The 23288-nt window shown below is 41.6% G+C and overlaps 1 protein-coding gene across 1 annotated transcript in view; it reads left to right on the top strand.

Moving 5' to 3' along the window:
• The window catches only part of nrxn2b (neurexin 2b), a 570846-nt gene that overhangs the window by 249569 nt on the left and 297989 nt on the right, over positions 1-23288 (top strand). The window contains 3 exon segments of the mRNA XM_054600957.1: positions 9083-9202; positions 10954-11335; positions 13599-13789. Of these exon segments, the coding sequence (XP_054456932.1) occupies positions 9083-9202; positions 10954-11335; positions 13599-13789 (693 nt within the window).

The following is a 23288-nucleotide window of genomic DNA, read 5'->3' as shown; positions in this document are numbered from 1 at the left end:
AGATACGACGCAAACCGCATTGCACCCGCCGTCCTCCATCTTGCATTAACATCTCTAATGAACGTGATTAGCGTATGAGAGTGGTGGCAGAAAGGGCTTTGGGTGTGCATGAGTTGAGGCCCCCGCCGTCCAGACACCAGTCGGCTGGAGTAATCAAGTGTGAAGGTTGTGAGGAGCAAAGAGCCATTAACCTCCCAAACACAGGCCGTCATCACCGTCTGCAGAGGACATACGGGGGGGCGTGTGTGTGTGTGTGTGTGTGTGTGTGTGTGTGTGTGTGTGTGTGTGTGTGTGTGTGTGTGTGTGTGTGTGTGTGTGCGTGTGCGGTCCGGTGAGTGTAGTGTAGGATTGTGTGTGTGTGTCCCTCATTTATTGCTCTCTGATGGAAAGTGGATTGTGAGTGTGTCTGATGGGAAGTGTGTGAGTGCATGGTGCATGTCTGCAGCTAGGACTGTTGTCACCTGGGTAGAGAGCAATGTGTGTGTGTGTGTGTGTGTGTGTGTGTGTGTGTGTGTGTGTGTGTGTGTGTGTGTGTGTGTGTGTGTGTGTGTGTGTGTGTGTGTGTGTGTGTGTGTGTGTGTGTGTGTGTGTGTGTGTGTGTCTGTACATCTGACTGTGTGCAATGGTGCCTGCAGCATGCAAGTCTGAGGCCTTGACTACAGTCTGGTAAATAGTCCTTGGCTTGTGTGTGTGTGTACTTACAGACATCCACATATATACTTTGCCGTTTGTATCTATTTATTTTGATTTGTGGTCAAATCAGGCCATGCATCCCACAGCGTCTGCCTATCCAACATGATCCCAGCACACACTAGTCCCATATGCCGTTACAGTGTGGCTGTGCCTGGCATGCCCAAGCCTGCGACCGCCTGTTTGACATGCCACTGTGTCGGATGGTGTGAGGCCATGCTGAACCGGCCCATCTGCTCCAGGCCGAGCTGGCACAAGGGAGAGCTCGTTGGAGGCATGGATGAGGGAAAGGGCATCGGACCTGGGGTTTGGCGAGGCGTGGCGTCCAAAAATTCTCCTGAACTACAGCCCTCCAAACGGTCCAGAGCATAAACAAGGGTGTGATGGAGTGTGAGGGTGTGTTTGTTTTCAGAGGAGACTGGGCGAGTAGATGCGCTTATGACAAGTGGACAAGCTGTCCACATTTCTAGCTGTACATTAGTTCTCCTGCAGTTGAAGGCAGGCGGAAGTCTTGTTATTATTATTATGAAGGCATTTTCATGAATTAATTCCTTTCTAAAACAGACAACTAAGTCAAAGCAATCTCAAAAAGAGTCTAAACATCAAACCCAAAATGCAGACTTTTCATGGAATATTAGAATATAAAGTTTTTTTTTTATTTGTGCAGTTTTACACTGTTTGTGGATGTGTTCCTCGTGGCGATCGCCAGCTGGATGTCATAGTTTACTCACCTATTTATTTCTGGTTACATCACAGGATAGAGGTGTATGCATTGTGGGTGGAAAGCTGTAGGATTAAGGTTGTGTTTGATAATGTCTGTGTGGGTTCTTGGAGTGGGATCGCAAGTGTGTTTTTGATGTAGGCCAAATTTGGTAGCTAATGCTTAAATACATAATGTTTGATACACATTAATTAGGGGGACTGGGGTTTCTCTTCCAGTTTATTTTAGAATCAAACACTTCATTACATACATTCTTTTGAACTTTTATTCACCAATTTATGTTGGAAATGTCTTCATTTATGTCAAGGAAAACAAAAGAAATCATGCAGCAGGTTACAATTCAAAATATAACTGAATACAATGCAGAAAGGCTCATTATTGTAGCGATTAATGTAACGCCACAAAAGAACACATTCAAGGCAATAGAGACGCGCTAAACGTGAATATGTGAAATCTCGGGGCAGGTTATCGGTGTGTGTTTCACACCATATCAGGGGTTCCTTCAGTGCAGCAATAAGATGTATAGTATTTATAGGATTTGTTCATTTGGGTGGGAGGAGAGCATTCAGCTGTTTGAACATAAGAGACAACACATTGTGAGGTTCTGTTAAAAGAAAAATTGATAGCAAGTCAAGCGGATTCAGAGGAGATGCCGTTCAGGAAGAAAAGAAAAGGATTGCTTGAGAGACAGAGAAGGAGACGGCAGGAAGGGTGTAAGTGTGTGTGGGAGGGGGGCGTTCCTCTTCATTACTGCCACTAAGGAGCCATGCCAGGAGCACAGATGGCAGAGGAGAGGGGGAGCATGGGGGTTGGCACATAAACTGCAGCACACGCTTGCACACCACGTACACTCACGCTCTAAAAAACCCAGATAAGGAGCATGTAAATATAAAGAACATGTCCTCAACATTCAATATGCTCTCGTAAACAATTGTTATGTGTAATTCAGGTATAAAAAAAAACACAGTTGTGAAGATATTGTCCTCAAGATCACCTGCCCCCCCCCCACACACACACACACACACACACACACACACACACGTGTCATCAAGCTATCTCGTGGTGTTCCCGTGCCTCTCTGTCTCATGGCCGGGAAAACAGCCGTGCTGACGCTGCATTTCTCTCTTCAGATTTTGGCTGTCTCACTTACACACATAAACAAACACACACACACACACACACACACACACACACACACACACACACACACACACACACACACACACACACACACACACACACACACACACTTAGACCCCCAATGGTCCAATTAGGAGCACTGGTCTGTTTGCACGGCAGGAGAGCAGGGCAGCATGTTTGTGTGTGGTAGATGCTTCTATTGTGCACAGCATGTTCTGCTCTACTCTGCAAGGTTGAACGGAAGAGCAAACTCTCACACATTCCCTCCCTCTCACACACACACACACACACACACACACACACAGAACTCCCACAAATGTTGGAGGCAAGAAAGCCATGTAGTCTCAGTTCATAGCCTATAGTACCTACAGTACACCTAAGAAACGCCTACCACCTCCCCACTTTGTAGCTCATGTTACTTTGTTACATAAAATCCATCTTTAACATCAGCTAGTGTTTGTTTTTCAAATTTATACACATAATTTCCCGTGGATAATAAGCTGGATACGGTCTTTGAAAGCAATCACAGGAAATAACTGAAAAATGGGTTAGTACTGAAGCCCTGAGAAGGCAAGTGAGAAAAATAAATATCTGGTGTTCCATTTTCTGAGTTTGGGTGATGTCTCTCTCTTTATGACCTAATAATGGGTGAAACAAGTTTTGCCAGGTTCATTGTTTTAAGTTACTTTTCTTCGTCTTTGAAAATAGGTGGGGTAAGAAAAAGTTTTGCCTGGTCAAAGTATGTTCTTGTCTTTTGTAAGGCTAATTGTTTTAAATCTTTCAGTTTTAATTGTTTTAATACTTTTTAGCCACAAGAGGCAGTGATACCCCATGTTCTAAATAGCAATAAAAGCATTTGCTTTTTCCCCTAACAGCAGGTTAGCACAGATTTAAATACATTTCTCGCCACAAAAAAGACATCTTTTTTTTTCACTTGTTATCATAGAATAAAAAATTATACTTAGAAAAAAAATGTGGCAAAACTTTTTTTTCTACCTTTTTTCACAAATTAAAAAGAGACTGTTATGGTATTTTGTTCACACTTGCCTCTCAGGGCTTTTGTAGGTTTGTGATAACTGGAAGGAAGAGCATTTTTCATCTGCTGGCTTCTGTGTTTTGTTGAAAATTTCAGAGTGATTCTGTGCTTTAGGCAGAGTAGGAAGTGGCTTTCAGGTGATGGTGCCATATGTTTGCCCTAATGTAATACTGTTATACCTTATTTTTGGGGGACAATAACTTACTGTTTGTGTTTGGTCCATACATGCTTCTTTTTTGACATCACACATCATTTTTTCAATTAATTTTGCTTTGCAATTTCATGTATGGTACAGAATCACGTAGTCGGAAAAAGCATCATGAAATGAATGTTACGTTAACATTGTATATCGATGAGCTTATATTTAAAGCCAAAGAGTGTTTTGATTTTGTTAGATTTTTGCCTGTTTACGTATAATACTCATACTGTATTTACAAAGATATTTTTGACAACTAAATTATTTTTATTTCAGGAAAGTTCTCACGCATCAGCTACTAGGGTGAACAAATATCTTCTTTACATATATTCAATGCACCTGTACCATTATGTGCATACATCTGTGTGAGTGTGTACAGTTCAGTGTGTTCACATACAATGCCCTCCCCCAGATGGCTGCACAACGGGGGGCTGCCTGAGGTCTATCACCTGGTAGTAAAATGCAAATTATTAACATAAATAAGTCTTAAACTCATACGGCATATGCACATACTCCCACTTTGATTAAAACATCTGTCCGTCTTGCTAAGCGGGAATTTTATAGAGACATCTTTTTTTCCATACGAATTCACAAAGAAGCCAGGCATTACAATTCCCCCTGGTCATCATTTGGTCTCTCTGGTTGGATTTTTATCCTCCTCTGCAGTTCTGCATGCAAAAATCCATTTCAATCAGCTGGTATCCACCCTCATCCCTCCGTTTAAAGCTGTCTCTCCTCAGTCTCCTCCCGTGCCCTCTCCTCTAACACTCAGTATTAGCGTCCTCCCTCTTTCCTCAGAGTGGGGCTGCTGAGCCGAGAATGAAACACTCTGGTGTGGAGCCATTTTAATTGGACTGCAGTCCACTGTTATATTTTTCTTTTCTCTATTGTGCGCTTGCGAGTGTGGATACATGAATGTGTGTGTGGCTTTGCGGAAACTCAAAAGTCACGAGTAATAGCTACACATAATAATGTTCTCTTCCAGGGAATCATAGAGCTTGATCTGACATTCGTTTCTGTATACGATACTTGAAGATGGCAGGATCTGTCGAACTTTGTCAGAGAGGATATGATGCTGTAGTTGAGGGGGATCTACTGTTATGGAACTCGACTCACATAGTAGCTTTGGTTCCCCCGCTGAGTTTACTCTGGCATGTCATTGTTCTATGATAAAGATTATTCTGTTCAGTGTTTCGTTTCTTTAGTTCTTTGATGGCCGATGGGAGACTTTCTACCGCTACAGTGATGCTTTAATGAACATCAATGTAACGAACCATGGCATCTTAACATACAGTGTGCTTTTATCAACAGTGTTGTAGTCAAGACTACCTAGACCGAGACAAAGTCATTAACAAGACCAGAATGTATTGACACCGAGACAAGACCAAGCCTTTTAGGGGTTTAGACCAAGTCAAGACCAAGATCATATCAGGGCAAGTTGAACACTGCATGAAACACCAGATAATATGTGGAACATGCAAACTTTAGGCACTCCTCAAATTGATGTTAAATATCCACATTCCCTTAAAACCACCCACAGAAAACAAACAAAGATCCCTCTTTATTCACCTTGATGAAATAATCAATTTTATCTGAATCTTATGCGTGGGAATGCTCTTTTGTTTTCTATGAGCAATCACAGTAATGATGTAAACAGATAAATCAGACAATGCACAGGCAGTTTATTGATATCTCTGCAGTTGTCTAGAAATAAAAACCCTCTTTGTCTGAGACTGAGGCAAAAAAAGGAAGTAAAATGTGCTTGATTCTGAGACGAAGTAGGGACCTTCAAAAAGGGGTCTGGAGTCCTGTACTCTAGTCCAACACTGCAGCTCAGTCTGGGCACTAGAGTGACTGAGTGGATTGGATTTAAACTGCCTCGTTAGCTCAGACATCACATTCAATCCCTCTTAGTGAGCGTTGACTTGATAACATGGCCTGCTGTTACCCATGACCCCTCAAATCTCAACCAGTCTATTTACATATGCTGGAGCGATCCTGACATTGGCTCCCACCCCATGTATGACCGCATGACTCATGGCCGCTTCTGTTGTCAGCTACTGCTGAACTCACAGCGGACCTACCAGGAACTGCCCGTGGCTCTATTAATGCTGCGGCGCTGTTGTTCTGGCCACAACGTTGGCCTTAGCGGTGATCGCTGCTCTTTGGCCAGCTTCAAGCCCTCTGGCCAGCATCAGACTGCGGCGCGCTCGTTGGCTTAACAACCATGTCGGCAGAGCTTGCTGGGCTTGCTGTGAGGCCGGAGTCGGACTGGGATGACCTAGTTTCATGCAGAATGCAGCATAAACAAAATGAAACTCGCCTCATAGTAGTGTTTTTACTTGTCAACATATTGAGTTTGTCAGATGCCATCTCTATTTCAAGCACCCCAGGCTTCTGAGAGAGCACACTTTTCCATCAGTGGTCTTAGAGATATCATGTTCTCTCTGCCACTTCTTCACAGTCAGAGAGACAATCTTCACCTCTCACTTCCTGATTGGCAGGATTGGAATGCTGTCATCGTTGACGGATGAGCTGCTTTCCTCTCTGAAGTTGTTTTGATTAGGGTTTCGACGTAATGATCATATAACTGCATTTGAGTGCTCATTGCTGCAACCGCACAGCCTGAATAGAGACTGATGGCAGCAACCTGCAGCAACCTACAGCCACTGGCTGGCGGCTCGTATTCCATTGATCCGATTGCATTAATCAAGTTTGTTTACAGACAGAACACAGCGACGGGTGATGCGTGACTGCTTGTAATAATGCAACAGCCCGCAAACATCACACCTCTCATTTACGGTGTGCTGACACAGTCAATGAAAATAACCCACAACCCTGGCTATTTTTACACCAGAAGAGACATCTCCCCAACACCTCTTCAGCTCCCATGTGGCACATTTAGAAAGTGCTAGGAAAAAGTGATGCACTGAGAGGCCATGGGAACAAAAGAGATGAAGAGAGAGGCTCCTGGTTGTGTGATCATAGCCCTTTGCCCTGCCGATCTCCAAGACAAAGTGAGACGGCATAAGAATTATTGCATTTTAATAATGGCTAGCTCGTTTATTAATGAGCCCTGAGCCCCTCTTTGTTGTTCTAGCATCAAGTACTTCTCTCTGCCAGTGCCATTAAAGGCTCGGCAGCTCATGGGCTGCCAGCTCTCAGCTGTCCTGTTTTCAGTGCTACCTGGGTAGTTAAACAGCAATACACCACATCAAGCCAACACCAGGTGCATCACCAATATGTGGTTTTAAGGTTATCATTGTCCTGGTGTAACACCGGTGGCATTACGATCTGGAATTCTGTACGTCATACTTGTTTTCTCATCAAGCCGTTCTACAACCTTTGACCCTCTCAACCCAACCATGGAGACGAGTGTGTGACAGTCGACTGGCATCCTAAAACTCCCTCTGCTTTCTTGGTCTTGTTACTGGGTGTTGCACTTTACCCCTACAGCCCAACCGGTCCCTTGGCTTAATAAATATTACAACGGCCCTATTCTAAAGGCTAGCCATTCCCGTTCATTTGTGCTGCACTAGACTCTTCTAACTTTTAACCATCTTACATCAGCCAGCCGTCGCTGCTGCTGCCCTGGTGCACTTTGTTTCTCCGTTCGTTCTTTTCTTGGGATCTTTTTCATCTTCATCCGTTTTCATTTTTACCCCCTCTATTCTCCGATCCATCTTTGTACCAGCTTCTCTGCTGGCAACTTCCATCCACCCATTGCACTCTCTGCAGCAATATAGCAGCCTTTTTTTCCCCTCTGTTTACTTCACACATGGTGTGATCAAAAGTCTCTCTCTCCAATTTCATGTGGCTGAAGACAGAAAAGCCCATGAAAAAAACAATGTAATAAAAAAAGTAACAAGAGTAAATGGGAAAACAATTCTCCAGCGGGCCATGCGTGTGTTCTTGCCATCAATTGATGGCATTTTTTTTTTTTTTTTCATGTAGACTACATCATTTCACACACAACTGGGAAGGGGGCAATCATATTTTGCCAGGCTGCACTATATCATCCAGTCGAGCCCCTTGTATAATACACTCAGGCTCTAGCCACCCAACCAGTCAGAAAAGAGCCACTGTCCCTGGAAGTAGAGTGGCATTTCTAAAATTTGATCTGTATAAACAAATCACCATTGCCAATAGTGTTAGAAAACCATTGTCTTTTATGTCGCATTTCTTCATTCACCAGCCACATTGGCCCTTGCTTGGCTCCAGAGCTGCCTTAAAGTACAGAGGTGGGCTTAATTGAAGTGACTAGTCTCCTCTGGCTTTCTGCTATTTCAGTCCGCCCTGCTGCCAATGAGGTGAAAGTCTCCCCTCATTATGTTGTTGCTTACGGAATCCTCCTTCTTCCCCCTCATCACTGATTACCTTCACCTCGGTGCCATGACACCGTGCACGCCCACAACTGGCAGGCCTTCATTTAAGCTCCTGCAGCCATGTAAGGAGACAATTTTCCTTTTAGTAGTCACATCCCATGCCTTTCATATATGTCAATTATTGAGCACTTAAACAGACTTTGACGTCGCTATAAACCAGCACCGGTCACCACTTTGACTTGAGCCATGAATCACGCCGACCCCTTCATGGTTCATCAAATGAGGGATTCATGGCGGCTGTTTTAATCAAAATCTCCCCCGCTGTCACTACCTCACATTGACAATTTGTTCTAATGTTGATGTAGTAAGGCTCCGTCATTGGCAGGATATAAATAGCCCATTCCCCACTTTGAAAAGACGATTATGTAAATATGGCTCTGATAAACACTTCTGCCAACCCATATGCCATTGCATCAAACTGTCCCCTTCAGTGGGAAGTCAAAACAACAGCGAGAGGGGAAAAGAGCGTCTGGCGTCACCCATTAGGAGAGTCCTCTACGTGCTAACTGAGACACGTGAAACAAAATGTCATATGATGTTTGTAGCGCTGCATCTCCAGCCGCCATTGGCTGTCTGTTCTAATCTTCCTACTTCCTCAAATCGTGACGTCCTATTTGTCCCACTGCCTTTGATGACATTCTGCAGCAACACCGTGAGCGTTTGAGAAGACATTCGACTTTAGTCTGTCAGGCCGGATATTTGATTCCTTTCATTTCCCAGTGTACAGGGAGGATCCATAGTGTGAATGTGTTTCGCAAACACGCAGGTTTTCTCCACCAGCACTGTCACCTACTGTGTGGGTACTCTGTGTGTGTGTGTGTGTGGGTGTGTGTGTGTGGGTGCATGAGTAGGTACGTGCAGCTTTCCAGCTGTGCTGTTTGTGATTGGATTTCCCCCCCCCACACCTACCACAGGCAAAGGACCTGAGACGCTGTTCGCGGGGCAGAAGCTGAACGACAATGAGTGGCACACGGTGAAGGTGGTGCGAAGAGGCAAGAACCTGCAGCTGTCTGTGGATAACGTCACAGTGGAAGGTAAGTTGTGTTTGCTACATAGAGGGATTAATTTACGGTGAGAGGCGGTGAATCAGACCTCAGTGAGTGTTAGAAAGCAGTCACAGATCCACGTGCATTACTCCACAATAACACATCCACCCACAGGAAGTCAACTGTTTTTCCATTTGTCATTAAAAAGACTAATTTGAGTGCAGAAGATATCTAATTATAATGATAGTGAGTCAGACCTGGAGGTGGCATATGGTTTGTTAATTTATTATTAAACTCGTATTTAGGGAAAGTGGTAGCACAGCTAAAAAACTAAAAAAAAAACTATTAGCAAATATTTCTGAGATAACTGTCTCATTTAAAAGGCTGAATATGGATAGTTGCATCCCCATCAAATGCATACAGTTGAGAGGATTAAGTTTTTGTAATTTGAACTTGAACGAGAAAAATGAAAGGGGGAGATGTTTTTTTCAAGTATATACCGATGAGTGTCCAAAGCACTGAGGTTCTGCCAACTTCTGAGAAAATAGCAAGAGAAGGATGAAAGGTCAAGAGACGAGGTGGAGTCAAGGGGACTCGCAGTACTGTTGCCTCGGGCGAACGGATGGCAGGGCAAAAGATGAGGTGAGAAAAAGGTACAAGCTAGATGAAGGGAAGAGAGCGGGCATGCTAAGGCCAGAAGCAAGGAATGACCCAGTGAAGTTCTCACTGGTTCACAAACCTGTTCATGGGGGAGGACAGAGGAAGCGCCCAGGGAGTCCTTGCATTGCTGGCCAGGCTTTTAATCGGCAGCTCGCCAAGCTCATTACTCCACATCTCACAGTAAACACAATGTAAATGGTGGCATGTAGAGAGATTTTCTGCAACTCTATGCATATGTAATTTGCTTCACAGCAGGTTAGACAAATTGGTTCAACTTTAAGGAACCTATACAATTAAACCATAGACTGTACACACACTGTTTTAGCAAGCAGCTAAAATCAATTTAACATATAATAAGCATATACAAGATGTGCCAAGTAAACAATCCCAATGCATTGTTTTACAGTGCCTGATGCATTTTAATATTTACATGAATGTTTTAAGCTTGACATGCATTTCCACAGCATATATGAATCTCTAACTTAAATATATGGTGCTTAAAAACATGAAATGTGTCCCCTAATAATGGTTATAATAATAATAATAATAATAATAATAATAATAATAATAATAATAAAAATAAAAATAATACATTTTATTTATAGAGCGCTTTTCAAAGTTCTCAAAGACACTTTACAAACATTTAAAATCATCATTAAATTAGGCAATCATAACTCAGGAGCTGAAACATCTGTGCACCAGCTGTGAGGATTATTAGGTCATGGTCAGTTACATGGAGTTAGCCCATACAAGTCTGCACGTTATTAAGTACAAAACAATGTACTCCTCCTTATTGTTGTGCATGCAAAATGAGCATGAAATTTATCAGACATTGCTACCAGGAGACCTTCAAAGATCCGCGCCAATCCTAAAACGTCAAAATCTTGGGGCGTGATTGCATTTTGATTCGTCTAAGGCTGCTTTGTTTACGCCATTTTTACAAATTTAGATTTCTGGCATCAAGTATTTATCTCAGACATACAGTGCAAGTTATGATACTTTCACAGTCTTGAAATGTGACATAATCCGTAACATTTTCCCAGGATACCTTATGCTGCTTAAAAGAGAACATTGCAATGAATGTGTTCCCAAATTTGTTCAGAGTTGTGTTTTTGTTTTCCTGTCCTTCACCATTTCAGGCCAGATGACTGGTGCCCACACACGTCTCGAGTTCCACAACATCGAGACGGGTATAATGACCGAGCGGCGCTTCATATCTGTGGTGCCCTCAAACTTCATTGGCCATCTCCAAGGCCTGACCTTCAACGGGCTGCCCTACCTAGACCAGTGCAAGAATGGCGACATCTCCTACTGCGAACTGAATGCCCGCTTTGGCATGCGCCACATCATTGCAGATCCAGTGACGTTTCGAACGAAAGGCAGCTACTTAGCGTTGGCCACTTTGCAGGCTTACGCCTCCATGCACCTCTTCTTTCAGTTTAAAACCACCACGCCTGATGGCCTGATGCTCTTCAACTCTGGAGACGGGAGTGACTTCATTGTCGTGGAACTGGTGAAAGGGTGAGTCCCATGTGATATCACTTAAGAAGAGTAGCATTGAATGTTTCTTCTTTTTCCTAAACACTGTTAGCCTACACAAAAGAGATGTTCACTTTTAGATATCCATTGTTTAAAACATGGAACCAAGCTAGCCAACTACAAGACATATCATAACCATAAACATTTTATTATGGAAAAAAGAAATAAAGGAAAAACACAAAGGTACAATTATGTGTACTTAATTACTTACGAGTGAAAGAACTGCTCATTGCATAAACCAATGAGTTTTAAACTAACCGTTGCGAAATTATGATGGATTCAGCAACTTTATGGTTTCTTTCTTGATTGGCTTTTACTTCTTCTCTAATCTGCCATTGACAGATGAAAGCCAAGCTATGCGTCCTAGAAAGTCAAGCATCGTCCCTTGATCCAGCCCATTTCCTGTTAATTCTAACACAGTGGATCACCATGCGAAAGTGCAGAACCTGTTGAATCATCAATTTATCACCACACAATCAAGAAAAAGAATCCTGAACTGTTCTTCATTTTAAATGTGTGTTCTAGGCAACACAATGTGTGTTCACAGTTAACACGGATCAGTTAGTGATTTAATGTTGCTATGAATCAGGGTTGGATGAATAAACTTGACTTTAATGCAAGTAATTGTAATCAGCTGTCTTAAAAGCTCAGCAGGAAGCTGTAGATTGTACTGGGAGACAGAAAGTAAGTCTGTTTTTCTTGGGTAGTTATTTTCCAATCCATTAACTGATAACTGTTAATGCAGGATTGTGAGCGCAATGCTTTTCTCTGACAGGCCAAGTATTAGGAAAATCTGGAAGCTAGAAGCTAGCTCAAACCCCAAATAAACTGGTTCAAATCGTGAATTGTATCACCCTAAAAGCTGTTCATAATTAAAGTATCTAAAGGAGGCTTTTGCTTGTTTATCCCTCTTCCTCTTGTGCTCTATAGTCAGCACTGTTACAAAACAAAAGCCTGAGCTGTCCCTGCCTCACAAAGACAAGAGGCTTCATAAAGGGACTGGAATAGAGGTAGAAAAAAAGACAACACATACCTTGAATGAAACCGCTACAATAGCCTTAACCCAAAAAACAAAAGACAGCCATATGTGTGTGAAGGGGGGAACTGTGCCACCTCATCTGCCTTTGGGCAAACAGAGGCTTTTAGAGAAAAACTGGTTTCTATATTCCAAACCAATGAGTAAACAAATGGTAAACCCAGGGCCTTATATGCAGCCACATACACTGGTAATTATATTAATTTAAACATTATATTCTTACATAGAGGTTGAGTGGTGTTGAAAGAAAACACAGAATGAGAAAAAATGTACAGTTTGTATTCAAACTGGTGCTGTTGATGGTCCCCATTTTGTGAAATTATTTAGAATACCATCCTTCAAAAGAATTATTGCAATTGATTTGTAATTACGATGATGTTGTAGTAGAATATTGAAGGGATGATAAAAGAATGATTTTCTGACACCAATATTGAATCAATAGAACCCATGCTACCATGCTGTCAGAACTAAGATATTATAAAGATAATCTCTAGAATCTGCGCTCTACTCTGCATCCAGAAATGGTTTTTTTGGAGTGGCATGTCCGCCTGCTGAGCCCAGATCAATCAGCAAAAGTGAAGAGGGAATTTTAAATATTTAATTACAAACCAGTTTGTTGTCTCTTTTCAATGGATGTAATACCCCATATCTCCAATCTAAATATGTTTTTCTCTGCACTCCATTTATGGTGCTGTTAGATTGCTGCTAGACCGCCCCGTTAATACAGGTGCGTGCCACGCTGGTACAGGCATGTGTTCTTCAAAGGCTAAATGCCAGCGAATATGGATTGAAGCAGTTTCTTTTTTTAGATAAAAACACAGAGGGAAAGACAGTTTCTATAAGTTATTAGTAATGATAATAATAATTAAAATGGCAACGCTATGAATAAAGCATCACAGCTTCAAACTTTTCGGTGCAGCCCTAGTTATAGATACGATTTGGATTGGGATATTAAAGATAAGATAATACATTAATTGTTCACACTTTTTTAATGATGTTTATATACATAACTTAAACCATATTGCTTGCAAAAAGCTTCTATCTAGGTTCTATTATTCCAAAGCCCTGTCACTGTTTAACCCTGCTGATCTTTTAGCCTCTCTGATATGTCGATTAACCACGATTGGACAATAGGCAAATTTAAACGATGGACCAACCCCAATGACCACACAAACACACACTGACATACTCTGATTTCTTTCTTCACAGATACGTCCACTACGTCTTTGATCTTGGCAACGGGCCGTCGCTGATGAAGGGCAACTCAGACAAGCCACTCAATGACAACCAGTGGCACAACGTGGTGGTGTCCCGGGACGCAAACAACGTGCATACACTCAAGATCGACTCGCGCACCGTTACGCAGCACTCCAATGGAGCACGCAACCTGGACCTCAAAGGTAACGTGATTCATTATTCACAGAAAACATTACCACTGACAGAATATAACTATGCCTGTGTCATCCTTTGTACTGTCCCTTAAGTGTTGTTGGAAAGAGGCCACAAAGTAATGCCAGCTCAAAAGTCAGGCCCACTGTCACTTTGAGAATAGGTACACTTTTCAGCCATCCATTTCTTAGTCTTTGAGGAATTTCTTCTTTTGGTAGTGGTGCCACACAACAATGGCTTTGCATGTGCTGGCTAGAACGCAAGCACTTTTTTTTGGTTTGTTTCTTGCATTTTTTTTTCTTTCTAAAACATTAGACATTTCAGTGCAAGGGCCGAGGATAAATAGTGCTGATTCTGCCAAGAGTAAATATGCTTGCCAAACAAGAATGGACAGGGAGTGAAATAAAACTTCTCCTTCTCTGCTAGCCTACACCCCCCCACACCCCCCTTCTTGTAGCAGATGGTTGGCTTTACAGGAACAGGGCAATATAAGAGCAATATCCTTTACCAATTGGTGTACGGATATGACCTAATCCAACAATGCGGACCAAGGTGAAAATAAAAGAATCACACCAGAAACAATAACAGCTTATCACTTTATCCCTCTGTGCTCTTTTTTGCTTTCACCTGCTTTCACCGTCACATTGGGTACGCTTGACTTTTAGCCGCAGCATGATGACTATCTTTTGATGGAGACACCTTTACTTCTTTGACTCCCCCCCCTCATGAATCATCTTGAAATAATAGCCATGGTTTCGAGGCACTCGGATGTGAATAGGTACCTCTTGTCTGCCCGGAGGCTGGGACTGGAAGCTCAGATAATTGTTAGCTTCAGACCTTCAGCAGTACAGTTTTCTGATGTGTTATTTGGATGCTTGAGAGTGGCTGCCTGTGGAGCGGAAGAGTGACAGCAATAGAATACAAGCAGAAAGTCAAAAAGAAAGTGAAAGGGAGATACTTAGAAAAAAGAGCCTAGGATGTGGATCTTGGACAACCTGGACGTGTCTGTCCGTAGTAATGTTAAGATTAGCTCTGCATGATTCACTTAGATTTTTTTTGTTCTGTCATGTTCCAGAATAGCCTCTTGAGGCTACTGCGGGTTTTTGTGTAAGAAACATTAGAAGTAAGGGTGAGCCCCTGGGGCCACTGAAGGATGTGAAGAGTCAAAAGATCAAAAGGGGCCCCAAGCTTTTTTTTGGGGGAAGACACGATTTCTTGACAGACTTTTTTTCAGTTTTGTCCTTTGGGGTATGCATAGTGCAATTAAAAAAGATAATCATAAGGAGGGGGGTGGGTGGTTTATAGAGGAGTGGCACTATGCCAGTGTCCTTACGCTGGGTTACAGACAAGGGTACTGAACACAGAACAAGCTTTCATAAGCCGGAGACACAGGGAATGAAGAGTGTAAAATTAGATACAGTGGTTCAGCAAGACATGTAATTAGCAGCCTGGTCTCATTAATGTCATTGTTAAATATAAATATAAATATATCATGGCAGATTCTATTTTTGTCACATATGCTTTGGTGGAGGAATATATTATAATCATTATAATCATCACATTATTTGTGTGCTCATTTCACAAGACTTTTTTGTCAATAGAGGAATCAGTAATTACTAGATATAATGAATGCTTCCTTTCAAGGTTTTTGGATAAATCGAGCTGCAGTGCAATATAATAATATGTATTTGTTACACATTGTGTGATTAATAGATAAAACTAGTCTTCAGTGCATCCATGCACACTTTGCTGCATATCTACTCTGGTGATCTCCTTCAGAAAAATAAAATATAGCAATTGATGTCCGTAATGAGGAGGGTTTTTCTTATATTTGAAGTGTTGTTGTATGAGGTACTTCAATCCATAGTCAGGCTGGCACACCACCAGTTTGGAAAAACAGACAGGATTTTCAGGAGGGGAGCCAACTAATGTGCTGCTTAAGACTGGGGCAGCAACAAAATGTATTTTAGACGTTAAAAAAAATGAGTAGCAGTTTAAATTCATGCTATATTTTGAATAGCTTCACTGCTTTAACATGCCGTCAGGAAGCCCTTTCCAACAGGGGACTGAAGCCATTATCTACGCTCTCTTCAAAGCCACAGGACTCCAGTGACAACAGGACAACAAACAGTAATTTTAACTACCAGAACACAGGAGTTGCTGGTCTACTGCTGCCTTGATTTCTTTGTTAGTTTGTGCTATGTGTGTCTTAAGTGAATCCAAACTAAACCTCTTAAAACACAGAAGTAATGTGGCTTTGGAGAGAGCATAGATTACAACTTCAGTTCCCCGTCACAAAGGGCTGTCTGACGGCATATAAAGTGGTGAAAATATTCTAAATCTAGCATACATTAAACAGATTTTTCTTTAGGTGTCTATAGTACATTTTGCTGCTGCCCCATCCACATCAGTACATTGCTTTGATCCTTAAGTATCTCATACAACCCCACTGAACTATCACTGCGGCGTTCCACATCATCCCCGTCTGCAAACATGTTGAACTATGTCCTTTCTAAGCACAAGTGCTTTATAACAACACCCCCACGCTGAAGAGATACACCCCCAGCCATCAGTATAGTTTACAAGATGTAAACATAATCTGTTTTCCCATTATTAGGACAAGCAGTGTATTAGCATTCCCTCACTCAGCTTGAGTGATTAACAGACAATTCTACGTCCTCCTTATAAAACACCACCAACCAAGCATGCGCCGGCAAGATCCCTCAGCTGTCCGCCACGAAGGGATGCAGCGATAATAGCCTCATTTGCATATTCAATGGTACAGACACCCTATTGAATGATATGTCTCGCGAATGAAACAGAAGGCCGTTTTGCCTTTTCAGTGCCCAATCAACACAGTGTACACGGCTGGGGAGTAACTCTCCATCTGTGTTATTAATCTGTGAGCCACAGTGGAGAAAGTTGTTAATTTTCATGGGTTCTTTTCTTTATCTGAACAACTCTTGCCTGCAGGGGATGATAGTTTTGAATCTTGCTTCAGAGGACTTTAGCGGGGAGATGATGTCTTTATCCTCAATTCCCTCGTCTAATTGGGCATTCAAACTTTGCTCTGTAGTGTTGTGACCATCCCTCTGCCAAAATATCATACACAGCTCAGACACTGTAGTGCCATAAGCACCAGACCAAAATGTGTGCAAGTGAAGAAAGACTCTTGACTAATGCATGAACACATGTTCTATTAAACATGATAGGCGGAGCAGAGTGTTCCATGTGCGCTGTTCTGAGTGTTCAGCAGTCACACACAGAACTTGCAAATCATGCACAGAATGAATGGCAACAACAAGCCATTTCTCACAATCTCTTTGCTCTGTTTTAACACCAGTTCTGCCTGCATTTCAAGGCAAAAAAAACCAATTTTCCAAGTGTTATCTGTGTAATTGCCCAGAGAAAATGGGGAAAATGGGTTTTGTGCTCTCTGTCTTCCCTCTCTTTGTTTTTGGACAGGCAAAAAAAATCTTCAAGGCATCCCTCTTTGTCAGCTAAAGTATAGGGAGGAAACAACACACACACACACACACACACACACACACACACACACACACACACACACATACACACAGACACACAGACACACATACAGGATAGCACTGAGTGGATTTAATTCTGTGTAGTGAATGCCAGTCTTAGAAGAAGACATGTTGAACACAGGATGCAGCTTCATCATGCTGACAACCTGCAGAACACAGCAAGTTATTGCCATGAAATAGCCTTGTTGATTGTTCGGTGCAACGTAGTTTAAAAAGAGGTCCTTTCAAATATGTCAGAGACGATTTGCGATGCGATTTGCATTTTTGATATGATGGTAAAACATCCATCCATGCATCATCCGTAACCGCTTATCCTTTTTAGGGCAGCAAGATGGTAAAACATGATTATTGACTTAAAAAAACGGCAATAATCTTTAATCACAAGCTGATTATGATACCAATGTTTAGGGTTGTTTGGAACTTGGAATTTGTGCTTGTTAATTTAGATTTTGAAAGTATGACACACCAGACCAGCAGATGTGACTGCAGCCTTGGTCGTAGCGGACTAAAACCATTGCTCAGTGTTATGCTAAAGAGGGAGTGGAGGGAGGTAGTGTTCCTTACTCCATATATGTATGTTTCACAAGCATAGTACATCATTATCAAACTAGGAGTGCTCGTTCGGGTCAATTGGTTCTGACTTTCTTTGGACTCTCTGTTACTCACAGGGCGGTAAGAGTGGATTCAAAATGCTGCAGATGAAATGAAAAGAACATGTAAAACAGCGTTTCCGAAGCTCAGAATAAGGCCATGTCAAGTCGGTCACATTTCCTTCGAAATCAATCAATTCCATTCATAGAATTTTCTATTATGTCCATATCTATTAATATTCAGCATGATATAATGTCTGTTATCGAGTGTTGAGCGATACTAGCCTCTAGCAAATGCATACTTCATCAGAGTAAGCAAAAAAAAAATAATGAATACAATTTGTAGCATCTATCTTGGAATCTCAGCTGCAGTGTTTGATTAATTTTTTGAGTTGTTATTCTGGGGATCTTCTGACTGCCTAAGACGGGGATCCTATACAGTATGAATTGTTATCTGTTAACACCCTGTCCCCCGGCGCCACTTTGCTCCAGTAAAAACCTAGTTAATTATCACTGAATAAATTCAACAGCTAAGGAGGGATTCCCTTCATCACCATTGGGGCGGCTGTGGCACATGAGGTAGAGCGCTTGTCCCGTAACCACAAGGTTGGTGGTTCAAACCCCTCTACCGGCAACATGCCGAGGTGTCCTTGAGCGAGACACCTAACCCCAAGTTGCTCCCCGGGCGCTTCATTGCAGCCCACTGCTCCTCCGGGATGGGTTAAATGCAGAGAAATAATTTAGATGCTTAGATGCTTCACAATGTGAGGGCTACTTTGACTGTTTCAGTAGTGCTTTCTGATATTTAGCCACATGGACATGATGAGCTATGGCTTCCATCGATTCACATTTGTTGTGTGTCGTGTGTCAAGTCATAAAAACAATGTTAAACATGGTTTATGCTTGCCAGGTGCATTTTAACAACATTAGTAATTACCATGTTCGTTTTGAGGCTTCTGTATAATCACCCAGAAGACAAGCACCCTCCTCTAGGGAAGGAAGCAGGAACAATGAGCAGCATCCTCTTTGTGACAGGAAGCGATAGGGGTCTACATGATATGTCTTCATCAACTCTGGATGAACACAGCCTAGTCCTCTTTGTCTGTTTATGCTCATCATACCAAGGTATCACAATGAATATAACCATGATATATTGATCATTAATTCACAAGTGCCAAGCATGTCACCTTAAACCAAGGACACTTCATGTTAATTAGTGAAAATCCTTAGACTACAACAAGCCATTAAGAATATGTGTCCTTCGCCGTATCCTCTGACATATTTTATCAATTGATGGCACTGCTGTACGTTAAAACAGTTTTTTAATAAAATGTTCTCATAGATTTACGGAGGCAGACCCAGAACAGCGTTTGGCAGTCTGTCTGAGTCTATATACAACAAAACAAAATGAAATAAATGGATTTGGTATGCACTGCCTTTGTCAAGGTTGAAAGGACGATGACATTTACATTTCGGTTCGGACTATGGAGCCTCTGTGTTGTTGTACATTATATTGTACATTTTGAATGTGTCTGTTCTGACAAATGTCATTGGTTGATGCCTTGTTTGGTGATGTGAAAGCTTAGAAAAATTTCAACAAATTGCCTTGAACCCCCCCAAAAAAAAAAAAATTGTCATGACAAAATAATATTGTCTCCTAAGAAAGTACTCATGACAAAAAGACTTTCAGTTTGAAAAGAATATCGGCATTGGAATGAATATTAGGAAGAAAAATGTGTTGCCCTATTAACATAGCAACACTGTAATAAACAGAACTGACAATGGCATTACAAATTAAAATCTCAGTAATGTAGTTTCTTCTTTTGGGGAAGAATTATTTGTATCAGATCTCAGAGATTGATCTCTCCTACACCTCAAACGTAACTTTCAAATTATCAAAATTGGAGCAATAGATTATCAAGCGAGCAAACTATACAAACACTACATGTTTAAGCAGCTGTCTGGTGTTAGCTCACCTGGCAGTAAGTCCCAATGGCCCTTTGTTGCATGTAGTCCTATCTCTCCCCCTCACCTTACCATCTCTATCAAATAAGGAACTAAAAAAAGCTAAAGCTGAAATCCTGTGGAAGAGGAAGTAAACACATGCATCTGTGCCCTTAAGGGAATACTCTGCTTTACTATGCAAAGAACATGACTGTCATAGATATTAATGTCATTTTAACATCCAGTGATGGTGAAAGAGGAATAACAGTAGCACAGATGTAGTGAACAGTTTGTTTTCAGGTTGAGGAAACGCAGGGAGGAGGAATAATGTGCCGTGCAATATTCAAACCGTGCCTGTCCCTTCCTTTTGAAGATGCTTCCTAATGAGGCAAACTTGCGAATAATTGTAAAGAGATGGCGTCGAATATGTTCCATTTTTCAACTAAAGGCAGAACAAATTGAAACACAATATGGAGAAGAGGTTTGGCAAGGGAGAGAGAGGCGGAGAGAAAGACAAACAGGTGCACACTTCTTAACGAGCTCTGCTCTTGCCAGCGGTGAAATTAAGATTAGCTGTTTGATCACCCCAGATCATTTCTCTCTTCATCTTTCTGGTTAATAAAGCCAGAGTTAAACTTTTTCTTCTAGCTCATCTATTCATGTGCACTCTCCAAGTGATAACGCTCGTAGGTTACTCAATAGTCAGTACAGGCCGTCCCAGAGGAAACCAATTCACAAGAAGCCCAATGCTCTCTGGATTTCAATCTTATTTTTTTTTTTTAATCACACTAATGTGAAAGGTCAGAAGATGATACATTTTACAATTTCTTGAGCATGCAGCACATAGTGTGGTAAAGCAGCATGCTTGTTTTTTACATTACAACATCAGCATAGAAAGGTAATACATATTTAGCTTAATAATATTTGCTCTTTGGCTTTGTACACTTTCATCAAAGTGATGTGCAAACATTGTTCAGTCTCGGCACTGAAATAAATTACAATCAGGGAATTGAATGGAAGCATAATGGTGAAGTTTCATTTAGCCTTTGCAACAAACTGCTACTATTATGATACATAACAAATTGACAAATCATGTAATATGGATAGGCCTAATCATAGCTTTTGCACAGGCAAAACATCTGGATGAAATGACTCCTTGTGCATAGCAAAGAGAACAATAGTCAATTTATTTGTGTGTGTTTCAATCCAGTCATTTGTTAGGCAAATGATTACCTGTCCGTTGGTCTATGGATTGTACCAGTTTCTGTGTTAACACAACTTCTTTGTGACACCACACACATGCAAGAGGGATCCAAGACAAAAGTGATTAGCATGCAGTTATGTGAGGTTGACATTTAGTTTGCTAGCAAACACTGTCAAACATTAGCATTAGTATTTGTTGTATTTGGAGAGATTTACCTCGGTAAAACGCTTAAACCAGAGTTTTTTTAAAAGTGTCAACTGGAAGCTTTTTATTTAAAGAAAACATATAGAAATGATGCTGTCTCTGCAGTGGAAACAGCATAAAGGAACTAATAGTCACCTACCTCGTACCTGGTGCATCAGTAAACTGCTTCTGTAGAGCAGCTGTGGGTTAAGCGACTTGGTCAGAGGCATCACACTAGATTGTATTATTTACATCAACAACTCACATTGCAAGTCACCCGTCCCTATTCCCTCATGGAAAACAGAGATTTGTTAGGTTCCCAGAAGTATCTTATCTACATCTTTACTTTTTTTTTTTATCTCAAAACTCTAAATTTAAACATCCATAGACCTCCTGTCAGGATGCCCAGGCCAGTTATTCTAGTGTTGGGAGATCTTAGCAAAATGGTGTGTTCACATGGTAGTGTCCATACACAGCCCACACTGTATAGCTTCAAAACTGACCATAAACCACGGGATCAAAAACACACTGGCAAGCCCTCATACATTGGCAGAATGCTATCTCTTCATCTCCTCCCATCCACCCCTCCATCCACCAACCCGTCCTTCCATCCATATATCTGTCCTTTCATCCATCTATCTCTGTCTGTCCATCCATCCATCTATCTATCCATCATCCACCGACCCGTCCTTCCATCCATCCATCCAACTATCTATCTATTCATCTGTCCATCCATCTATCCATCCATCCACCCACCTACTCGTTCTTACATCCTTCTATCCATCTGACCATCCACCCATCCATCCACTAACTTCAGTATTTTTTCTCAACTCTACGCTCTTTCTGAATATCTTGTAAACCCTGCTGTTGTCCAACAGCAGCTTCCACCTCTTTTAACTTATTTCAGGGTTGCTCTATAATACATTTAATGATAGTGTTAATGTTACAATGTAGTTAGTTACTTCATTGATATTTTCCCCTCGCTACCCCACTCTACAAGGGGGATTTGTCTAACGCTACTTTATTTTATAAGAGGATCAATTCGTGCAACAGTATCTCGCTCAAGGACTAGGTAGCATGTCATGTATTTGGTGAAAAGGGTGATTGCACCCACAGTTTCCGGTAAAAGGATTTGAATTTAACCTCTTTTAAACTCTGACGCAGATGCTACAATGTATGCTTCTTTACATTCTCAACAATGTATACATATGTACTCAATACAGCCTTGCTATTGTAAGGGCAACTCTGACTCACTTCAGTTTCTCGTCACTAGCAGCACATCATCAGTACCACTGTGCCATCCTCTGTCCCCTTTGAGTACAATGTCGCCAGTGCATTAACATTTCCACTTGTTCAAAGTGAGCCTTTGTCAGGGTGGACATAAAACAAAATCCATTCATCCTGTGACGATACACGTGCATTATTGAATCCTGAGGGTTTTCTTGTCCTTCAATTGAATTGTGTGTGAGTGAAAATGCCATTACCATAATTCCAAGGTCTAGTCCATTATGTAAGAAGAATACATCGCTCTTCTTTTCTTTCTTTTGCTTTTTATTACTGCCTCCTACATAACGCCACGTCAGCGTCAATGGCCTTTAAAGTCTGCATCTCTGGAGCAACAGTGCAGTTCTATCAAGTGAAGGAAAAGGCTGAGATGTGATCATTTGGACGAAATCCATTGTCCAGCACTGAGAATTGAAAGCCCAATCATTACTACGTCAACCCCCAGAGAAACAGCACGGAAAATAGTTTTAATCTGGAGGTAAAATACTGCGACTGCTGTGCTGTAGGGCAGCAATTACTTATCTTCATAAATCGTCTTGACCTTAGAAAACTATACAGTTGTAGCTTTGGAGGCTTTCAATGTTAAAATCCTTCCAAGGTCGTATTTAGCTGTCAAATGTATAAACAAAGTAAAAAACACCACAGCTGAAACCACTGCTGATGTGTTCAACCTACAGCTTCTCTAATAGCCATTAGGTGCTGTCTCCGTGAAACCGCTGTAATGAATTCAGTGAAAGAATACCGTGACTCTTTCTTT

This window comes from Anoplopoma fimbria, chromosome 7 (assembly GCF_027596085.1).
Source record: "Anoplopoma fimbria isolate UVic2021 breed Golden Eagle Sablefish chromosome 7, Afim_UVic_2022, whole genome shotgun sequence".
In the NCBI taxonomy this organism is placed as follows: Eukaryota; Metazoa; Chordata; class Actinopteri; order Perciformes; family Anoplopomatidae; genus Anoplopoma; species Anoplopoma fimbria.
This window is presented reverse-complemented; position numbering and strand designations above follow the sequence as displayed.